The following is a 23,071-nucleotide window of genomic DNA, read 5'->3' on the forward strand; positions in this document are numbered from 1 at the left end:
GTGTGTTAGTTTCTGCTGTATAACAAAGTGATCCTCATTGTTTTTATTCCTTATGTGTCTGACGTGAGTTTCTCACCCCACAAGCGTTAGGTCTTCCATATTACTGTTTGTTTGTACTGGTGTTACATGCACTGAAATTCTCCACAGCAGTGTCTTTAAGCCATTCGTCCATTTTATGAGAGTTATTTTGTTAAAATGGGATAATACCATCCATAATTCTACCAAAGTGGGGCACACGGAACCTGCAGCACGTCCTCCATCCCCTGTCTGTGGAATGCCCATTTTCCTTGGGATCCCTCGAGTGTCAGAAGCGGCACGTGTCCTGACAGATGATCTGAGGACGGTGCTGTACGGTTAATATCAGGAAAGCTTCATTTCGTGTTTATTTTTTGGATTCCAGTCTTGGGAAACCCCTACATATACCCAATTTGGAGACCACTGCTTGAGGGAGCCCCCTCTCACCAAATAGATAATACTAGTTTCTTGACCCAAAATTCAGACACGCCAGAGCCCCTGAGGGAAGAAGGCTCCTGCTTTTTAATCAAGGGCCGCGAGCATCTTTTTGGACTCAAGAGGTGGAAAATTTTGTACCGCTTCCCAGGAGCCTGGCTGCAGCCAGCAGGGAGGGTCATCCAGGCCCCCGGCCAGCCATGGCAGAGGGCCATCTCAGACAGCCACCCTCCTGTCTCAACTGGAAGGCCCTGCCCTGAACCCTGTCAGCTCTGAGTGGATGAAGCGGCCCCTGGAGGAATGTGAGAGCCAGAGCTGGAGGGCAGAGGACAGTCCTGCAGCTGGTAATTCTCACACTCACCCAGGAGACGCCAATTCCAGCCAACCCTGTGGCTGGGACGGGGTTGAGGGAGGGGTGTAGGGGGTGCAGCCAGGGGCCTGGCATCAGGACAGGAGAGTCAGATCCTTCCACAGCCCCATGCAGACCTGGGCCGGGCTGCCTCCAGACAGGCCAGGGCTTCTGGAGTCTTGACTATAGCAAGTGTCCCGCTGCAGCTGAACTGGAGACGTCTTGGTTTCCTGCAGGAGGAGTTCTATCAGGATGTGCTGAGTGTCTGCCACGTCTCACCCCAAGTGGCCTCCATCTGCTCTCTGGGCTTGGAATACGCTTGTCAGTTGGAGTTTGTTTCTGGCTTTATAGCTGCGAGCCCAAGAGTGTATGTGTGTGTGTGTGTATGTGTATGGACTTGTTCTCTAGAATTACTGCTTTCCAGTTTCTTCTGTTCAGAAACCTTAATTTTTAGAAAGCCAAAGGCCGAGCTCTTGTTCTCCCGTTTGCGGCCTCTCCACTCCCTGCCTCTCCCCCGTCGGCTCCCAGCTGAGCCCTGTGTGGGACGAGCCCCTCTCTCCTGGACGTCTCTGTGTGCATTCTGCCCCTGCCGCCAGGACCCCGTGTAGACCACCTCCCACAGAGCCGGCAGGCAGGACCCCTCGTCCCATGGGAGCTGGTTCTCACTGAACCCTTCACCCTCGCTCGTTCGGGCAGCCTCGCGCACTGCGTGGTTTTCTGCCTAGGGGTGTTCCCATCAGCCTGGGCTCTGCCTGGCTTTGGGCTTCTTTCACTCCCCCCCCCGCACCAGAGACTCTCTTCGTGTTACACGCGTGTTAGGTGCACAGGGTCATTCACTCTTGGTTTCTGGAGAAGGGAAATAGCCATTCATCAAGTGTTATAAATGTAAGCTCCCAGCTGTGATCATCGCGACCCAGGAGAGGGGCCCGGTGCAGTGAGACCTTGTACCGGAGGCCGGGGTCTGTCAGGGGGTCTGGAAGGCTGCCCCAAGGAAGCAGCGCTGGACAGGAGCCCCGAGGGTTGGTGGAAGCTAGCCGGGCAGAGAAGGCGGGAGGAGGATTCCAGGCCCAGGGCGCGGCCTGTTCAGAGCCCCTGCCGGGGGGTTGGGAGGGGTAGGTCATGGCAGGTGGATGTGAGCGGAAGGGCTGAGAGGGGAAGGGCTGCTTCAGGGAGCCCCGCTTGGGCTGCAGGAACACATGGCGGGGCCCAGGCACTGCTGGGCTGGGAGGTCAGCTCTCCGAAAAAACTCCCCTACTCCTGCAGCGTGAAGGCTCCCACTGCGGCTTGTTTCTTGCCGCTGGCGGTTTAACCTCCTTTCTCACCAAATTCCTGAGTATTAGCAGTCAGCTCTCGAGATCCGGTACTGGGCCCCCACTGGCACTGCCCTGTCTGTTGGGGAGACCAGTTAAGTAAGAGGTTTCTGGAGCAGTCCGGGTGCGAGATTGGACTGGGCTGATGGTGGTGGACGTGGGGGGAAGTGGGCAGATTTAAGAGCTTTTCAGGGTGACATTGGCAGGACACAGGGGTGGAGTGGACAGTGAGGGGCTGGGGGAGAGGTGTCCAGCGTTCCCAGGTGTGTCGTGAGCACTGACCCGGGGCCTGGCTCCGTCCAGGAAGCACTCCAGGTCCTCCTTGCGTCCCCCCTTGGGGAAATCCCTGGACTGCTCTGGGTGCTTAGGGGAGGGTCTTTAATCGGTGTTCAGAATCAACACGAGCGTGTTCTCGGGGTGGGGGGGCACCCCTGCTTTCAGAACCTCTGGAGGAGAGCAGCTGGGATAGGGTGGTGGTTACTTAACTCCCGTCGGGCACAGTAATTGCTTATATTCGACATGACAACCATGTACGTTTTCCTAATACGCCGTGTACCTTGTCTACAAGAGAGAGTATTTGTCCTTCATCACAGGAGAAGCATAAAGGAGCCTAAGCATTGGTGTCCTCAGTCAGATGAGTCAGACTAATGATCAGACCCATCATTTTTTTTCAGTATTTTTTAAATTAATTAATTAATTTTAATTTTTGGCTGCGTTGGGTTTTCGTCGCTGCGTGCGGGCTTTCTCTAGTTGTGGTGAGCAGCGGCTACTCTTCGTTGCCGTGCGCGGGCTTCTCATTGTGGTGGCTTCTCTTGTTGCGGAGCACGGGCTCTAGGCACGCGGGCTTCAGTAGTTGTGGCTCGCGGGCTCTAGAGCGCAGGCTCAGTAGTTGTGGCGCACGGGCTTAGTTGCTCCGCGGCATGTGGGATCTTCCCGGGCCAGGGCTTGAACCCGTGTCCCCTGCACTGGCAGGTGGATTCTTCACCACTGCGCCGTGAGGGAAGTCCAGACCCATCATTTATTGAGAACGTCCTGTATGCCAGCATGGGCGAGGTGTTTTCACATGCGTTATCTCCAGTCTGCTCAACCACCCTAAATGGAAGTACTGTTGTCTTTACTCCCATTTTATAACTGAGGAAACTGAAGCATAGAGAAGTCAACCCCTTACTCAGAGAGGCTAAGCTAGTAAGTAAAGGAGCGGGAATCTTCTGAACCTACATCTGTTTGAATCCCAGCCTCATGCCTCCTCCACTGGCTTGTGGCTTCTCCAAGGTGGGGATCCAAGGTCAGGGACACCTCGGAACAGGCTCAGTTGAAGCACTAAAGGAAAAACACCCCTTTGGATGACAAAATGTATAAGTCTTCCTTGCTAAACAGAGAACCCTAAAGTGAATATTTCCCACGGAGGAAGGGCAGTGCAACAAATGACCCTACCTGTCTCCGTGAGTTTTTTGGTTCTCTTACCAAGCATGGGCCTTGACAATCCTTGCTGTGTGGATACTCCCTTAAATCTTCAGCCCAAGGGTCAGTACTTTCTGGATGGGCTGATATTTTCAATAAGGTGTTTGTCAAACACAAAGGAAGAAGAAGAAGAGGCGGGGACCTCTGTGACCTCAGCTGCAGCCCCCTTCGGGAGCGAGGGGGAGAAAACTCAGGACTTGCAGTCGCACAGCCTGGGCTCAAGTCCTGGCTCTGGTGTCGGCAGCTTCAGGGCTCTGGGCCACAGCCTCCCACATGGATTTGAAAGAAGCTAAGATATCGATCCCCTCTGCTCTCAGCTTGTCTGGGCCAGATGTGGCGCTGCTACGCCCTGGAAGCCTCTGGACACGTCCCAGGGTACCTCACAGATACCACATACTTACTCTGTGCGCTGTGATGGGAAAGGCTGGGAGTTGCTGCCCTGGTCCCTGAGGACACACCGGTTACCCCTCTAGAAGTGGCGCTGGCTCTACTTGTCCCCTCACTGGACGACACTAAGCTCACTTTAGCCTGTCTGTGTGTCTTCAGGTCTTAAAGACTTTGAGCACGGGCCTGAGGCCGTCAGGGGTCCGTCAGGGAAACAAGGAGGTGGCCCTGACACACTGTGCTCTAGTCGAGGGGATAAAGTGGATCCTCAGGAACACACCGAGTGAGTGTAATGTGAGCACCGGATCGTGAGGAAGTAATCACGGCTCCTGTTTGTCGGGAGTGTCATTGCCAGTTGTGCTGGGTGCTTTACCCATGCTGTCTCGTCGATGCCGGAGGTGGCCGGAGGCCTCTCAAAGCAGGGTTTCACAGGAGGTGGACTGCAGGTGGTGGGACGGGGAGAGCATCGCCTGCACGGGGCTAGGAAGGGAACGGTGCTGTGGGAATGTGCGCCAGGCCCTCAAGGATCAGATGCTCTGCCTCATTTAACTGACAGCACCGGCAGGGGTAGGGTCGCCTCCACCTTGTGGATGAAGACCTAGAGGCCTAATGGGCTCAAGGTCGCACATGCACCAGGCGGAGTACAGGGATCATGATCTGACCTGCTTCACCCCTGAGCCCATGTGGGTGGGTTTGGAGGCCGACGTGCCCGTTAGGTGTTTACTCCGAAGGGAGTTGGGTGGAGTCAGCCGTCTCAGCGTACACTGGTCACCGGGGTTGAATCAGGGGTGAAGCTGCGGCCAGACCTCGGCCTTCTGACTCTCAGGCCTGGGTTCTGTCCCTAGGATCTCTCTGGGCCCAGCTTCGCACCTCCTTCCTGAAACACTCATCTTGGAGGGAGGACCTAAGAAGGAACAAGGAAGGTATTTCTAATCCCGCTCTTGGACCACAGAGGCCTGTTGGGTGGTTGCCGTGGTAACAGGAGTCAGCGTTCTGACCTGAGGGTGTGGAGGGACCTCTCGGCTTCCCGTGCATGTCGCCTTGTCGTTAGAAGAGCACCATCTGATGGTCTCAGAAGTCTGAGGATGCATGCCCCCCCGCCGCCCTCACTTCAGAGTATACCCACGTTTATACGCGAGGTTCGTGTTTTCCTGTGCAAAAGGCAGAGTCACAGACACTCAGAGGACCTTCATAATCAACTGCCTTTGATGTAGGTACCACTGTGGGCCCCTTTCTCCATTTTCTCAAAATGCACATCACTTCTGAATTTTGCCCCAGCTTACTAGGCGTCGGATACTGCGATGGTTTGGACCGAGTCTGGGTTTCCAGAGAACTGAGCTGAGAGTGGGAGGTTCCGAGCCAAGTGGAGACAGTCATCCATGCCCTCGAGTGTCATTGCTGCTGGGGAACCAAGCCCCCCCCACCCGACTTTCAAAAACATCTTCGTAGTCTGTTTACGATGAATTGAATTTCGCTTTCCAGAGCCAGTATGTTTTTAGCAATGGAAGGTCCTTCTCTTTGGGTTTCTGTTTCAAATGAAACATTACTCATGGAAAAACGAGAATGTTTCAGAGTACTTCCTAGAGGGCCACCGGGTAAGAAAAGTTGTGTCTGTGTCTGCATGGGACACTCAGGCCTAGGAAGTCAGGATTTCCCCTGCCGCCGTAGGACGAAGCTGAGCTGTCCAGAGTCAGTGTTGGTGTCTGTGCCCACTTAGTCTGTGATGTGTTCCGTGTTCATATCGTTAAGTTCGCTTTTTAGGTTTCGTTTGGCAGTTGAGACCAATGTTGGATCAGTCTTCAATATCAGAATCCATTTGTGGATTCTGGGATGGGCCAGGTGATGGCTGTGTGTTAGCTCCGGTGTTTGTGTTGGGCAAAAGACTACAGTTATCTACAGTCACCCAGCATATACAGGTAGAGTCTATAAAATATTTTCTAAGTCACTTAATAAGTCTACCCTTTGGGTTTGATTTACCTGTTATCTTTATGAAGGAAGCATACTGTTTATGCTTGGGAGAATAACAATGCCTCCCAAAATGTCTGCGTCCTAACCCCTTGAGCCTGTGACTACGTTAGGTTATGTGGCAGAGGGAATCAAGGTTGCTAATCAGCTGACTTAAATGGGAAGATTATCCTGGGTGATCTTGGTGGACCCATTGTAACCACAAGGGTCATTAAAAGTGGAAGAGGGAGGCCGGAGAGTCAGTGTCAGAGTGATGCAACCACAAAGACACAGCTGGTCACTGATGGCTTTGAGCTGCAGGAAGGGGCCATGAGCCAAGGGATGAATGCATCCTCTAGAAGCTGGGGCGGGCAGGGATGTGCGTTCTCTGGAAAGGGACACGGCCTGCCCACATCTTGATTTTAGTCCAGCGAGGTGCTTGCCAGACTTCTGACCTCCAGAGCTATCAGGAAATAAATTTGTTTTAAGCCAGTAAGCTGGTGGCAGTTTGTTGTAGCAGCAATAGAAAAGGAATACACTGTTCTGTGTATTGAAGTTAAAGTAGGTGCAGAGTTTTAAACTCTCAGAGACATCCTGAGGTAACACACCATGCGTGGCAGTATCTTCTTCGAAACTGTTGCATAAGGCACTGTCCATCACAACGTCACACGCTTGAGTGGATGCTCCCAGTGGCGTCACCTCCTTTTACAGCCTGGCCGTCCGTCAGTCTTCTCTCACTGGTAGATCTCGGCATCCCAGCCCGGGTTCCTGTGCGATCCCACCCACCTGGAAACAAGCATCTAGACGCATATCAGAGCGGCTGTTGCTGAAGTTACCAGAGAACTGGGCGAAAACGTTCTAGTCTGAACGCTTAGTGGGAAGTGAAACTCGAAAGCAGATTCAAATCAGTTCGAGAGCAGAGGAATCGGGAAGTTCACGCTGTAGAGGATGGAACGTCTTGTGAGATGTAACTCAAGCCTGTTTGTACATCGATTAAAGAAATAGTGGTCTCTTGACACACACCGTAACTCTTGACAAGTATTAGCTGAACGTCCACCCAAGTTCACTCGTCCAGCTGTAGTGATGGGTTCAAGAGCAACAGGACTGACAGTTTTTGAAAGAGGTCAGCTCTTCTTCAATAGGGCTTCTGAACCCAGGCCAGAGATCAGGATTCTAAGAGCAAAGTGAGTGAACGATGTGGCACAGCCTGGCCGTCAGTGCCTGCCTGGCACCAGGGAGTGTTGGCACAGAGGCAGGCATGGACCACTGCAGGGTGAGCCTGGGGAACACTGTGCTGGGTGAGAGGCCATCACAAAAGGCCACATCTTGTATGATCCCACTTAGATGAAATGTCCAGACAGCTAAATCTGTAGAGACAGAGTGCAGACGGGTGGTTGCCTGGCGCTGGAGGGGGTTGGGGAGAAACGGGAAGTGATGGCTGATGGGTGTGGGGTTTCTTTGGGGGATGATGAGCGTGTTCTAAAACCGACTGTGGCTTTGGCCACGTTACTCTGAATGTGCCCCAACCATTAACATGTATGCTTTATTTTTGGCTGTGCTTGGTCTTCGTTGCTGTGCGCGGGCTTTCTCTAGTTGCGGCGAGCGGGGGCTACTCTTTGTTGCGGTGCGCGGGTTTCTCACTGTGGTGGCTTCTCTTGTTGCGGAGCACGGGCTCTAGGCGCATGGACTTCAGTAGTTGTGGCACGTGGGTTCAGTAGTTGTGGCTCGCGGGCTCTAGAGCGCAGGCTCAGTAGTTGTCGCGCACGGGCTTGGTTGTTCAGTGGCATGTGGGATCTTCCCGGACCAGGGCTGGAACCCGTGTCCCCTGCATTGGCAGGCGGATTCTTAACCACTGTGCCACCAGGGAAGTGAGTCTCCACATGTGTGCTTTAAACAGATGAATTGAATGATATGTGAATTATAGCTCAGTAGAGATGTTGAAAAAAAATAAGCATGTGAGGTGACTGCACGACAGAGGCTTACCCACAGCCACGTGGGGGTTTGATAAAAGCCACTTACTTCTGAGAGTGCCCTGGAGGTGTGGCAAGTACCTGATTCAGGCCTTGGAGCCTTCACGGTCAAAAAATGCCTCCGCCTTCTTCCCGAAGCTTTTGTTCTTGAATGTCGGTTTTAGGGACGGGTCTGTTGACCAGCGAGTCAGGGGTCTTAGTGGACACCGTCTGTCTCCGTCCGGGACTCCCATTTTCCTTTTCCTCCCGGGTGGGTCCTTGTTCACGGGGATAGTGGCTAGTTTGGTGGATGTGTGACCGCGATGCACTTCCACTGCCCTCGGGAAGCATGTGTTCCTGGGGACCTTGCCACGTCCTCAACATGCCTCTGTTAAGTCCCGTCTGTACCGAATGAACTCCTGCACTTACAGAGCTTATGATTCCTTACGGTATGCCTGTTCATAAACAGAGACAATGGTCCGACAGGGCCTGTGGGACACCCATCCTTCAGTTGGGCACCAGTCGGATTTTGGTACCGTTCTGAAGCCTTTTCTTGCTGGATTTACACTCCGCCCGTCCCACCAGCTGGGGCTTGTCCCAGGGCTCATGGCACGTGGGCTGTTGGGGGAAGGGGTCTCGCCGCAGGTGTGTAGGGTTCGCGGGGTAGGGGTGGAGGTCGGCTTGCTCGCTCATGGCAGGGCCAGCACCCAGGCTGCTGCCACAGAGCCATGGCCAGGGCAGCTGCTGACCCTTGGCCGTCCTGGGGGCCCCATGAACCAGGAGGTGGCGGCCGAGCGCTGTCCTTGGTTCTGTCTAGACACCTAGGGGAAGGGAAGAGTTTATTCTCGGGGCCCAGGCAGTCACTCATTCACGAGAATTGTAGCGATTGCCTTCGTTCACGGAGCCTCCGTCGAGGGCACTGTGCCAGGTACTGCATTAGGGGTTAAATGCACGAGGAGGGATGGGCCCATAGTTTAACGGAGAAAAGAGAAAATAACCCTGTGACCCTATGGAAAGTAAGTCTTTGGTAGGTAAGTACAATGAAGGAGTGGGGGGGTCAGTGCCTGGCATCTGCACGAGCCAGAGCAGAGACCTTAGAGCACAGGACCGGGCCGATGGTCTGACCTAGACTTGGCGTCAGACGCCTGGGGTGGAGTCGACGGTGGGTGATGGAAAGGCAGGTTAGAGCCCAGCCTGGAAGGGTTTTACATGCCTGGAGTGCCTGTGTGACATGGGTCTGACCCCAAGAGTGTTACTGAGCACCCCTAAGGGCTGGACACTGCTAGGGGCTCAGCTCCATGACAGCCCTGAAAGGTGGGTGTCAGTGTTCCCATTTTACAGCTGAAGACACTGAGCCAGACCTCGTGGTCTGCCGAGGGTCACAGAGCTGGTACATGGCTGCATCGGGATTTGAATCAGCCTGTGTTCCATCTTCTATACCAGGCTTGCATTCTCTCTGGAGAGAGAAACCCCCCAGAGGGAGAAGCATGAAGACTGAAGCCAGGGCATTAACCGTTAGGTTGAAGTGCAGGGAAGTGCCCTTTGCATGGGTCGGAGGTCACGTCCAGCAGCGTTGGGGTCTGAGGAGTGAGGACCCTCTGGGGCAGGAGTGGCCGGCAGAGGTCTCGTGGAGGAGGTGGGGACGGAGCAAGGCCTCCGTGTGGACTTGGGATGGATAGAGATGAGGGGAGGGGGCAGGCTGGGAGCTGGGGCTGGTGGGGACCCACGTGACGGGCTGGAGGTGGCGGGGGGACGTCTGTTCAAGTGGGCACCCATGCAGACCTCGGGAGCCTGGCGGGGATGGCGGTCCGTGCTCCAGGTCCTAGGGAGACAGCTTCGGATTTGACCCTCGGCTTTCTCTGATCCTCCCGTACGTGTCCTCTGCAGGAAACGGGCGAACAGATCGCTATCAAGCAGTGCCGGCAGGAGCTTAGTCCCCGGAACCGCGAGCGCTGGTGCCTGGAGATCCAGATCATGAGGAGGTGAGGACCTGGTGCACGAGTGCGCCCGGGTGCGGGACCACAGGGCCGGGGGCCGCAGGGCCGGGGGCCTGGGACGTCGGAATGAGTGGAGGGAGCTAGCAGGCCGAGCTTTGGGATGTGGAGCAGCAGCCCCAGTTCTGTCTGGGCAGGAGTCATAAATCCCAGTCTCTCAATAAGGACCCCAGCCCCACTGTCCAGAGGGGTGACTTCTGGAGGAGTGGCAGTTACAGCCATCACTTGGCCTTGCCAAGGGCTCTTGGGGGTTTTCTTTGTTATATTCAATTATTTAAAATAGCCATCGCAGTGACTTTTCCTTTGTTGGCAAAAGTCCTTTTTTCTCCAGTGTTTCCAATTCCGAGCTGGTTTGTGAGTCTCCCGTGCCCTGAGCCTGTTGCTGCCGTCCGTTCCTCCAGGGTGCCCTCCCAGCCAGGAAGGCATGTGGGGAAGCTCGCAGACCAACAGGTCCCAAACAGGGGCTCCTTGCTGGAGCTCAGGGAAGGGGAGGCGTCCCCTTGTTTGCAGGTGCACGTGCGCGCGCTTGTGCGCGCACACACACACACACCACACACACACACACCCCACCCCACCCCACCCACACACCACACACACACACACACACACAGACACCCACACACACCCCACCCCACACACACCCCACACACACACCCCACACACCCCCCACACACACACACACCCCACCGCACACACACACCACACACACACCCCACCCCACACCCCCCCACACACACCACACACACACACCCCCCACCTCACACACACACCACACACACACACACACCCCCCACACACACACAAACACCCCACCCCACACACACACCACACACACACACACCCCACCCCACACACACACCACACACCCCCACACACACACACACACCACACCACACCACACCACACCACACCACACACACCATCCCCGCCCAGTGGTGTGAGATCTGAAGTCCCCCTGCTTTCTCTGCCTCAGAGCAGTGCGGAGATACAGGGAGGACTTGCCAAGGGCACTCTGAAGAGAACGGAGCTCTGCACGGGGCGCCCAGAGCTGGGGCTACGGTGCTGACAGGAGCGCTGCCCGGGCCCTGGGCGAGTGGTGAGCCCCGCGTCTCCCCGCCCCGCCGCTCGCTCTCCAGGGCCCTCAGTGCCTGCAGGCAGCCCTCCCTCACTGGTTCCCTCCCCCCAGGCTGAACCACCCCAACGTGGTGGCCGCCCGGGACGTCCCCGAGGGCATGCAGAGCCTGGCTCCCAACGACCTGCCCCTGCTGGCCATGGAGTACTGCCAGGGAGGGGACCTGCGGAAGGTGAGGCTGCGGGGGCCGGGGTCGCGGGGTTACGGGTGCACGGAGGGCAGGGAGGGGCTTGCCATGCACCCTGCGCAGCTGTCCCTGACGTGACGCGGAAGACCCACCAGGTCCGAGCGCAGGGAGAGGCCGGTCAGACTCCAGGACGGGTCTTCCTCCCTCGGCACGCTGGGGCCACTTGAGCCCTTCGGTGTCGTCGGGGCCACTGGCCCAGATCAGAGGGCTTCTCCCAGATGTGGCCGCCCGGGGTCCTGGAGCGGGGCAGGAAGGGACTGGCTTGGGCCAGCTGGGCTGGGGACCCAGAGCCCCACTGACTCAGCTTCTGGGTCCCTCTCCCTTTCTTCCCGCCGCGTCCACCACGTCCCTTTGCCAGAACGCACGCTGCGGGGTGGGTGTCGGGGACCGTTGTGTGTCCCCCTCCCCAGCGATCTCCGGAACAGTGTCACGAGCCGCTCTTACACGTGGCCTCATGTGATTCTCAGCAGCCCGTGACGTGGGTAAAATGGATGGGATCCCGTGTGAAGGGTGGGCCCCGCGGCCCCGAGGGCCCACGTGGGTGTCCGGGCCTCACACAGCTGCAGCAGCAGAGGCTGGGTCACGGCCGGTGGGTCCCAGCCGCAGGCCCCCCTCCGTCTGTGAAGGGAATAGCGCCCGGCGCACGAGGACCATGAGAGCTCTGGGCAGAAGCTGGTTTTGTATTGAAAAGAGGTTGCCTGTTCGTCTCCACCCCCCTCACCTCGCACTCTGGACAAAGGTCTGCATTGTTCGGGGGCGCGGTCAGGATGGCCAGGCAGTTCTTCCATCCGTACTCAGCACTTTCTGGGACCCGGCATCGCGTGCTTTCCCAGTACTCTTCCGGCCCCTCCCACCTTCCCTCTCCAAAGGAGACTTTCCATGAGGGCTGGTGTGCCCGGGTGGCTCTCCCATCCTGGGAGATGGGCTCATCCTGGGGTTCAGGGCAGGATGTGAGCACAGTCATTGGCAACCCGCAGGCCGGGGACTGATAACCGATGACAAATGGAGAACTTGACAACGCTTCCATTTTCCCCTTTATCTTCCTAATCTTTGACAGCTGTCTGATTCCTAACTGCAGCTGTTTAGGGAGATAAAGCCGTGTCATTGTACTTGAGTGGACAGTCCTTAGAGGGCAGCGTGGGAGGGGTGGGAGGTGACCAGCTCACAGAGGCAGAGGACTTTGGACGTCATCTTGTAGGCAGCAGGGAGCCGTTGGCCAGGGAAGACTGACGCAGACTTTGGCGTGATTGACCTGGCACGGGGTGCAGGATGGTGTAGGGGACGCGGGAAGCGATTGTACCCCATGGGGCCTTGGTCCACGTGGTCACCAGGGCACCTCGGGTGCCCGCGGTCTGTCCTCTTTGTTCTCCAAATGAGGTGGCTCGTCTTTCGTATCTAGAAAGTTCAGAATCCGCACCTGGTCTGGGGAGACAGGCTTGGCCAGTACGGGAGCGAGAGTAAAAGCCAGAGCTGATTGAAGGAGTGCCGTGTGTGTGCCTGTCGCAGGGAGCGGCTGGCAGACGTGCGCGGGTGTGGGTGTGAATTAACGACGGGGCACCCCGTCGGGAAGTTACTTCCTGAAGTTGAGGCCGGCTTCCAGCAGCAGATGGAGTCCCTCGACAGGCTTGCCAGGGCCAGGAGGGCACAGGGGCTGAGCGTTTGGGCACGAGCCTCAGGTGGACCTGTGTCCTATGGCAGCTCTGCTGTGCAGCGGCCGTGGTGGCAGATGGATGGCTGGACCCCTCCCGTCCAGCACCCTCACCTGTGAAGTGGAAATGCCGCCAGTGCTGGCCTGGGCAGGGGAGCGGGAGAAAGGGTGAAGTGAGATGGGGCAGGTGAGACTGCACTGAGCCCGTCCACGCGGCTCTGCCAGGTGCCCGGCACGTACGAAGTGCTCACTGCCCGGGCCCTGCTGTCATCCCCACCCCACAGCAAGGCCGCGTCGGGGAAGGGGTCGGAGGGAGGTGTTCAGTGGCTCCTTCAGGCTCTCGGGAGCAGTGGACCAACTGTGGCTGAGCTCAGATGGGCCTGCATCCCCCAGGACCGCAGCACAGGTGAGACTCTGAGAATGACTCAGGGTTAGGGTTAGGGTTACACACGGGAGCGCTTCTAGGAGCTCTCAGATGCTTCCTCCTTCCCCGCCTGGACCGACCCTGCCCATCCTGCCCGGGCTGGCTGTCCACCCAGGTCCCCAAGTCCCAGGGCCCGGGGAGTGCTCAGACGGCCTTGGCTGGTGAAGGACACTTGTGGGCGCATTGGTGGCTGGTGAGCGCTCCCCCTGACGCCTCTTTCCCCTTCTTGACAGTACCTGAACCAGTTTGAGAACTGCTGTGGCCTGCGGGAAGGAGCCATCCTCACCTTGCTGAGCGACATCGGTAAATCCCAGCCCTGGAAGTCAGGCCGTGCGCTCCGGGGAGAGGCCTCGGGGGGCGAGGAGGGGTGATGACTGGTCCTCCGGTCTCTACGGAGGTGGGGTTGTCGGGGACAGACGGTGGTGGAGGACTAGGGACGGTGGGGATGTCAGCAGGGCCTAGTCGGGCTGGCACTGAACGCAAATAGATTTCCTTTCCTTCCGGACTAAGTCATGAAGTGAACGATGGTGTATATAGGGTAAGAGATTTCCTTTCCCATGAAAAGCTCCACTCCCTACTTTCCCAGAACAGCCAGTGATGGAGTAGGTTGTCTGTCCTTTGAATGAATTTCATCCCTTGGCAGTGAATTTTTCCACTTCCACACTGGCGGTTCTTTTGCTGGCCATAGGCTTAGGAAAAACGGGCCTTGTTTATCCCTTTGGTGCCCGTGGTGTCCTCCGAGGAGGGTGTCCATGGCCCTCAGAGAAGGCCTGGCTGGCAGCCCGGCTGGCCTGGGGAGCAGGAGCCTGACCTCAGCCTGCAGGGGTCAGATCCAGTCTCCTCCACCCTGGTGCCTGCTATTATTTAGGGGTAAACCTCCGAGGTTGGTGGTGCAAGGATGTAAAGTTGAGAGGTACCCAGAGTTCATAACTGAGCCTTTGCCCCCAGATTTGGGGAATGACGTCATTTTCACCCCTCTGCCACCACAACCTCTTCGAAGCTGTATTTTTCTTTTTTCCTTCTATGCGTCCAAACTTTCTTTTTAGGAAAATATCAAACATATAGGAAAGTCGGAAAAGTAGTGAAACCCACACACCCGTCACCCAGGTTCACCAGTTGTTACCGTCTCACCACGTCTGTAAAGCTGTGTTGGCTGACGCTTGGCCTGGGAGGGCAGGGGTCCTCTGGTCCCCGCGGCTCCGGGTCTGCCTCCCTCTCACTCTGTGCAAGAAGGAAGTGAGCGGAACCGAGGGATGACATGCTTAAGGTTAGGATCCGAGCGGTCGGACATAGAAAATTCCCTCTCCCCCTGTAGCCGGTGTCCCTGTCCTGTGGATGGGGTTCACGGTAAGAGCAAGTTGACCTGGCACCAGTTTGGGGTTTTTTTTTTTCCAGCTCTATTGAGGTATAACTGACAGGTAACACATGTAAGTTTCAGGTGTGCAGCATGAAAACATCGCACCGGTTTTACGTGACCAGCATGGGCGTCCGTCACCGGCCAGACTGCTTCCCTCGTGTGGGTGTGTGGGAGGTGCCCTCTCTGACTCCCTAGGGTGTCCAGTCCTTAGGCCAAGATCCCACCTGTTCCCTCGACACCTTGCCCCACCCTGGCCCATCCATGCTGTGCTTACACATTTACCTGTTTTTTGCCCCAGTGGCCACATCATCAGTTTATTCTCTGTTGGGTTGAAGGCAGGTTAGAAGGTTGGGGAATATTCTTTTGCTCTTCATGGGCAACTTTGATTTTGTTTCTCTCTGGTTAGAGCTGCTTCAAGTCATTTTTTTGTATGTTATTCCCTCAAATATTGTGCTTCCCCTCATTAGATTATTTGTGCGTTCAGTGGATCGTTATTAAGAAAGTCTTTAAGTTATTGGCTCAAGTACACAAAACCGTCTACTTGCTCACGCAGCCTTCTACTGCCTCACGTGACTGTAGTGATATTCATGGAGCCTCTGCTGGTCACGTGTCCCTTGATGTGGTCACGTGTCACATCCAGTTACCTTGGCCTCCTGCGGTAGCTTTCCTTGATGCATTCAAGGTGTCTGTGTATAAGTTACATGTAAGTCACAGTCATGAAGACAGGAGACTGGTTCACTCCACGTGCTTATGTGGCTCCGTTCTCCTGTCGGTGGATGAGTATCAAAGGTCTTTAGGTCGCTGATTCCCTATCTTTCCTCTCTGTGGCCCCAGGTGGGAAATAATGAGGCTTTGAAGCACTAGTCAACTAGACTTAAGTCCGTGAAGGCCAAGACTTAGTCACTGCTGTGTCCCTGGCATCTGGAACAGCAGTAGTACCTTATGTAGCAGCTTCTTTGTAAATATTTGTCAAACAAATGCAATAAATCCCAAAGGAAATTAGAATAAGGACCTGTTTTTTTATTTAAAAGAACTGCTGTCCACATGTAATTAAATTAATACACCCAGGTCAAATACCAGCGCTTCCACCTGTTGGCAGTGTGACTTAGGGCACGTTGTTTAATTCTTAAGGGCAGCAGCTTTATTTGCTGTGAGGTGGGAACATAACTCACCACATGAGAACCGTTAGGAGGGTGGAGTGAGGGAGGTGGGACACGTAATCCCAGCACACGCTCTGCTTGCCGTGTTAACGTGCAGTGAGCCCGTGCTCGTCCCTTCCTCCTGTCCTTCCCCCCTGGGTTTGGGTTCATAGCACCCCTTTTAGAAAACCTCTGTCGCCCTCATTTGGGTTGTGACCCGAGGCTGGGGTCCAGTGAGCCAGGCAGGTGGCTGTCTTCTGAGACGTCCCTCCCCGGAAGTGGCTGCCTCTGGGATGCCGTTAGGCCCCCTGATCTGCAGGCTTCGGTGGAGGTTGCTGATAAGCCTGTATTGTGCTTTCACTCCCTTTTATGATTTGTGTACGAGATTCATGAAGTTTATTTATTTTGCATGGATGTCGTCACAGAGACCAAGTCCGAAAGTTTTTCTGCGAGTTCATCTAACATAACTCTTTTGTATTCTGGAACATTTCCTGAACCTGTTTTGTTCCAGTTTGTCCCAAGGGCCGGCCGCACGTCCCCTTTGTGGAGCTGCCCTGCTGGTCCCTGCCAGGTTGACTTCAGATAAGGGCAGAGCCCCACCCTTGCCTGCCAGGTCAGATTCACGACCTTCTCCTCTGGGTGACACCTACTTGCCTTTAACCTCTTCGGTGCCCCTGGCCTCCCAGAGATGCCCACTCAAAGCAGCGTCAGGATGATAGACGTAGGCGGGATTTTTTCCAGTGAGCTTTACCTTGCCCGAGAAGATCTTGCAGAGTACGCATGAGTGAGTGAGCAGACGCCCGGCAAGCATGTGGGTGAGCCCATGTCCTGTACCAGGACGAACAGGCCTGTTAGAACATTGCTCTTATGCTAGTAAGAGGTCTGGGGACAGGTGGCAGAGGCAGCTGGAAGTGTTCTGTCTTCCACATAAAGCAACCCTAAAATAGCTCCAGGAAGTTGTATCTCAGTGGACTCTATTTAAACAGTGTGCTCGTTATCCTTTGGAAAATATTGCCATGTGTTTCCCTCTGCCAGCTGACAGCAAACCCCTATGCACTCTGGAGGCCCAGGTCTCTGTTGCCCAAAGAGCGGGGACCTGCCCACACCCAGGCCAGCTGGGCGGGATGGTAAGCGATCACCGTCTTAGATCTTAGATCTGCACCCATCTTGATTCTCCAGGTGGCTGGGGTACCATGGTGACCGACCATCCTGTCCTCTAAGCATTCAGGGCCCCCGCTCCCCATTTTGTTTGTGCTCCGTTCTCTGAGTCACCATCTCTGTCCCTGTTAGAGCTGCTCCTAGCAGGCGTCCAGCCCTTCCACCTTACAGGACAGGGAGGGTTCCAAAGGGAACTCAGGGCTTTAGGGAGTCAGAACACTGGGCTCTCTGTTTTGTGTTCATGTGATTGTGGATTTCCTTGCTTATTCTGTTGAATACTTACATTCTGACTGCACTGCTGATTATAATAAAAGATGACTACCTGGTCTCAGCAATCCAGGTCATTTGTATATAAATACATGGAAAGGCGTAAATAACCAGATTAATGAATGTAATCATAATAGAGAAGACAGCTGCTCTCAGTCCTGGCCTCGCTGCCTCTCCAGCTCTGCTGCCTCTGACGAGGGCCTTTCCTCTCTGGAAAACCGAGGTGACTTTCTGGGCCCGCGCGTCTTCAACTTTAAATGAGACATTTTGGCTGGGTGACCCCTAGGGGCCCTTCTGACTCTGAATGTTGCTTTTTCATTGTTCAGGTTCTGATTTTCAGAAAGGTTGCCCAGAACGTCTTTGACATCCGCTGCACTGCCCCAGCCTGCCTGCTTCCCGCGGTCCTCATGCATCAGCTTCTGCCTGGAACCTGGTCTTGATGCTGTCTGTCTGTTCCTGCCCCAGCCTGTGTGTCCCGCTCTGCACCTGGGTGACCGCTCGCTGCTTCCACTAGTATTCTGTGTGCCGGGCCGTTCTCACGACATCTTTATCCACCAAATCTTTTCCAAAGTCAGGACATTGAACGCTGACCTCCACCCTCAGCTCCATATTCACGTCTACACAACATTTCTCCCCAAGTCACTTCCAAACTGAAGTCCTAGACGTTTTCCTTAAAGCCGATCCCTTCCTGACGTCCTCTCTGTTGGGTCACTGGCCCTGTCTTTCTGCCAGCTACCCGACACGGCTGCCAACCTCGAATCTCGTCTCTTCCTACAACCTGCCCTCTTCCTGGTCCTCACCATCCCATTTAAACAGTCTCCATCCAGGGCTTCCCTGGTGGCGCAGCTGTTGAGAGGCCGCCTGCCGATGCAGGGGACACGGGTTCGTGCCCCGGTCGGGAAGATCCCACATGCTGCGGAGCGGCTGGGCCCGTGAGCCATGGCGCTGAGCCTGCGCGTCCGGAGCCTGTGCTTTGCAACGGGAGGGGCCACAGCGGTGAGAGGCCCGCGTACCGCAAAAAAAAAAAAAAAAGAGTCTCCATCCTTTCCTTCGTGCTGAGCATCGCACTTTCCCTTTCTGTTCCCACCACCTCTGCTCATTCAGTGTCGCAGCACATCACTTACCTGGAGTCCTTATTCCCATTTTCCTAACCCATCTTTCAATGCTTCTGAAAGGATGCTTTCGTCATAATCCACCACTAGATCAAGACCAAACCTCATAGCCTCCCATCTCTCCTGATCCCCTCTAGCCAACTTCAAGACCCACTTTTCTATCCCCCTGCGAGCCTTTGTCCACACGCTCCTTTTTAGAATGCGCTCCGGCCCCTCCCCACGACCCTGCGCTTTCGACCTGCCACTCCGTGGGGAGCGCCCTGGCCTGGTGAGCACAGTGGATCTCGCTCTCGGGATTCTTGTGCCCTCGTGGCCTCCTCCACTCAGGACTTGGTTTCCCTGCTATTGTTATGTGACCTCTGCCTGTCCTTGACAGTAAGGACTGACTGCTTGGTTTGGGGCCCATCGACCAGACTGTTTGTGCAGTAAGTGAAGAAAACGGTTCGATCCAGTGGCACATTTTTGACAACACCTGGCACACTTATGTATGAAGACACTTCCTGAGGATGGTTGAATGAATGAGAGAATGATTTTGCACTTTTCTCTCAGCACTTGGTGTGCCTGCCTTGCTACCTTGCTGATGAGTCATAGGGGCTCTTTTAGCCAAGAAACCATTAGCTGGACTAAATCTCCACATGTCTGCACTTGACCTTCCAGCCTGTTTTGCTTGGAAAGCCCAGTGACACCAAAGTGACTGGCACATAGTAGGCATGCGGCCAGCTTTTATTGTGTGAACGAATGTCCTCTTGCCCTTCTCCCGCACTGCTGACTCAGACCACCAACTGGTAATTGTCTTTTCTTTCCCTTCTAATCTCTGCGTCAGCTCTCTGGTCCATTTATCTTTCCATTTCTTCCATTGTTGCTCAGGACTGTATCCTGAGCAACAATATTCTCAAGAGAGCTTAGTAATCTCTTTCAGTTCAGGGTATGGTCACTAGGCTCCATGGACACGATCCTTACACAGCTGTTTCTCGACGCGGGAGTCTAGCTGGTCCTGTCTGTTCCCTAATTTGTGGAGTGTGGTTTGGGATTCTGGCTCATCAGTAAGAACTCCAGGAGTGCCACCGTCTTCAGTTATAATGTCTGTGTCTCCCTCTTGAGCTGAGAGAAAGCTGGGGTCCAGACCTGGGTGCTGTTCCTGACAAGGACAGCAGGAGGGGGCAGATACGGACCCCTCCGAGCAGCGTCTGTCCTAGGAAATGCCACTGCGTGGTGTAAAAAAGTTCACACGGAGTACTGCTTGGCAACACTTTTCTATCACTGGAACATGAGAAATTAACCTGCAGGCTTTTCTGCTTTGTGGTGTGCTTTTCCATTTCTATACGCTTGTAGCACCTCTATTGTTAGGGGCTTCGATTTTTAAGAAACTTTCAGACACAAAGGTGTTGTTCTTCATCTCAAATTCTTAGGTTCCATCCAACTGAAATCAAATTAGATTCTCTTGGCTTGAGACAATTACAATTCATGACACTCTCCTGAGGTACCATTGTGTAAAACAGGGCACCGTCAGACTGAACTAAGCCTTTTAAGGACTGATCCCATAAGGGGAGCTGTCTAAGAGCTCCTGCCCATCAAGGTTTTGACCGTTTCACTCGGTCCAAGAAACGTGTATAACAACACCTATAGGATTTTTAAATTCCGGGCTTTATTAAGTTGACAAAAAAGCATTTGAGAATAAATGACTCCCCCGAAATGAGGACTCAAGTTTGTCATGTACAGTTGCTTAAGCATAAAAATAGACAGCTGTTAATAGTGATCACTGGCTTGGCCACCAGCTTGCCCTCTGTCCTCCCTAAAGACCTGGTGACAACTCTCAATCTTTGCAGTGTCGAGAGCAGCGCTCTCCGTGTGATCTGATTGCCCTCCCTGAGCTTCTTGGGACACCTCCCCTGCTTGTGCCCCGTGTCACTGGCTCTGAGAGGTTCACATCTAACTTCAGAGGCCTTGCCTTAGTCTGTGTTCCTACTTCCTCTGAATACAGTGAGTTTCAATGTTCGTATATCCTGCTCTTGAACAAACTGACCCACGCCTTTATGTATTACACCCTGACACTGTGTCACATACCCAAGCAGGCCTTTGTGACTCAGTCACTGAGCAGGCATGCCTGGTCTCCCCACACGGTGCTTCCGCTGGCCGCTCGTTCACATGCAGCAGTGGCAGCATCCCTGTGTGCAATGTCGTGTCTGTGCAATTATTAGTACTGGTTATTACACGTTGCTTTGATTCTTTAATAAAGATTAGTAAAATAAAAATGAAAGTGCTGATAAGAAGCATGTCTTTTAAAAGTTACTGTAACCGAGAACAATGTTTGGGGGGATTTGGTGAGGCACACTTTGAAAGCAGCGAATGTGTTCCTTCATTTGGACGTTTGTTGGACCTAAGCCAATCACTGTACCCAGTTATGAAACAAAAGAAAAGAAGGAACAGGTGTGAAATGTTGAAACTCTATGGTCAAAGGCTGGGTTTAAAAGGGCAGATTTAGGGACTTCCCTGGTGGCACAGTGGTTGGGAGTCTGCCTGCCAATGCGGGGGACATGGGTTCGAGCCCTGGTCCGGGGGGATCCCACATGTCACGGAGTAACTGGGCCCACGTGCCACAACTACTGAGGCCGGCGTGCCTGGAGCCCGTGCTTCGTAACAAGAGAGGCCACCTCAATGAGAGGCCCGTGCACCACAACAGAGAGTGGCCCCCGCTCACCGCAACTAGAGAATAGCCTGCGCATAGCAGCGAAGACCCAATGCAGCCAAAACAAATAAATAAATTTATTTAAAAAAAAAAGAAAAAGGGGCAGATTTAAGGAGAGGTTTTGCGATTTGACTTAATGTGCGGATGGAACATCCCCGAGAAGATGGAAGTTGCGTGTTTATCTATTTATTTTTAAAATAAATTTATTTATTTTATTTATTTATTTTTGGCTGCGTTAGGTCTTCGTTGCTGCACGCGGGCTTTCTCTAGTTGCAAAGAGCGAGGACTACTCTTCGATGTGGTGTGCGGGCTTCTCATTGCAGTGGCTTCTCTTGTTGCAGAGCACGGGCTACAGGCACGTGGGCTTCAGTAGTTGTGGCACGCGGGCTCAGTAGTTGTGGCTCACAGGCTCTAGAACACAGGCTCAGTAGTTGTGGCGCACGGGCTTAGTTGCTTCGCGGCATGTGGGATCTTCCCGGACCAGGGATCGAACCTGTGTCCCCTGCATTGGCAGACAGATTCTTAACCACTGAGCCACCAGGGAAGTCCCTGAAGTTGGGTGTTTAACTCTCAGTTAGACTTTCTCCAGTGTTTTCAGGAAACATTCAGCATGAAAGTCTTTAATCAGCATATCTGATCCCTTGTTTTCTGCGGAGGACTTCTCTCTTACCCCTCTCCCTGCTGTGCCCTGGCCGAGGACCCGTTAGTAAACCTCTCTTAGTGTTGTGATCACTTTTGCTTTTTACCTTTTTTTTCCCTAATAAAAAAAAGGTTCATACCATTACATCATTGACATCCCTCTGAGTTGGGTAATATAAACCTAAATAATTTTTAATAATTGCCTGTTATATTATGGATTTCCCATAATTTGTTCAGCCGTTCCCTGATTGATGACTTTCCATTAGTTTCTAATTATTTCACTCCACACTGTGCAGTCCACATCCGTATTTGTATGTGATAGTGCTTTTGATTTTGTAAGCTGGATTACCAGAGGCGGAAATGAAGGGTCAAATGATATGTATGTCTTAAAATTTAATAGCTTTTGCCATATTTCTTTCCCCCAATTGCACAGCAGTTATTACTCCTTCCAGCAACGTAGGGAGTGCCTTTTATCTCTCATCTAAAATTCCTGCCAGCTGAAGAGGTGAAAGGCATTTCGTTGTGGCTTTTTTTTTTAACGTATTTTTTTTTGGCTGCGTTGGGTCTTCGTTGCTGTGCACAGGCTTTCTCTAGTTGCGGCGAGCAGGGACTTCTCTTGTTGGGAGCATGGGCTCCAGTAGTTGTTGCCTGTGGGCTCAGTAGTTGTGGTTCGCAGGCTCTGGAGTGCAGCCCCAGTAGTTGTGGCACACGGGCTTAGTTGCTCTGCGGCATTTGGGATCTTCCCAGGCCAGGGATCAAACCCGTGTCCCCTGCATTGGCAGGCAGATTATCAACCACTGCGCCACCAAGGAAGTCCCTCAGTGTTGCTTTAATGTGCACTTTGTGGACGGCCAGTAAGCTTGAGCGACTTTGTGCATAATTGCATAATTGTTCACGGTTTGCGTTTCATTTCTACTCCTGTAAGTTACCGCTTCACTTGTTCTTTGCCCTTTTTTCTACTGGGTTGCTTTCTTTGTGTGTATGTGTTAAAATGGTCTTTCCTTTTTTACATTATTAATTACTAAATAATATAGAATAAATAAAATAAAATAGATAGTATTTATTATTTTTAGATGAACTTAACCTCGCAGAATAGAAATATAGTAATCTTCTCTTGGACCCCATCCTCAATTTTTATTCTTAGTTCTACTGGTCTGAATCCAAAAACTTTGGAGCCACCTATCTAACCCACCTCTTTGTTTTTTTATGTTCCTTTAAAGTAAAAAGCTATGTATTTTTTTTCATTAGAAAAGTAACATAACATTATGATTTTGAAAAATAGAGGTTCAAAAAAGGAAAAACAAAAGTTTTCTTGCTACCCTAACATCTGGGTTGCTTTTTTATTGATTTGTAGTAGCTTTTGTCTGTTAGGTATATGCTTTTTGGCATATGTGCCGCAGATATTTTTTTCCCTTTTTTTGGTCTTTTGCTTTGTGTATAGTGTCTTTTGCCATAAAGCTTTCTTTCTTTTTTTTTTAATT

The 23,071-nt window shown here is 53.4% G+C and overlaps 1 protein-coding gene across 2 annotated transcripts in view; it reads left to right on the forward strand.

Moving 5' to 3' along the window:
• Nucleotides 1-23,071, forward strand: part of IKBKB (inhibitor of nuclear factor kappa B kinase subunit beta) — a 47,371-nt gene that overhangs the window by 1,665 nt on the left and 22,635 nt on the right. For both annotated transcript variants that reach the window (XM_082680498.1, XM_082680497.1), the window contains exons 3-5: nt 9,735-9,829; nt 11,028-11,145; nt 13,466-13,535. In XM_082680498.1, the coding sequence (XP_082536624.1) occupies nt 9,735-9,829; nt 11,028-11,145; nt 13,466-13,535 (283 nt within the window). The remainder of the gene's footprint in view (nt 1-9,734; nt 9,830-11,027; nt 11,146-13,465; nt 13,536-23,071) is intronic.

The sequence above is a fragment of the Grampus griseus genome (genome assembly GCF_964374135.1).
Source record: "Grampus griseus genome assembly, chromosome: 21".
Lineage (NCBI taxonomy): Eukaryota > Metazoa > Chordata > Mammalia > Artiodactyla > Delphinidae > Grampus > Grampus griseus.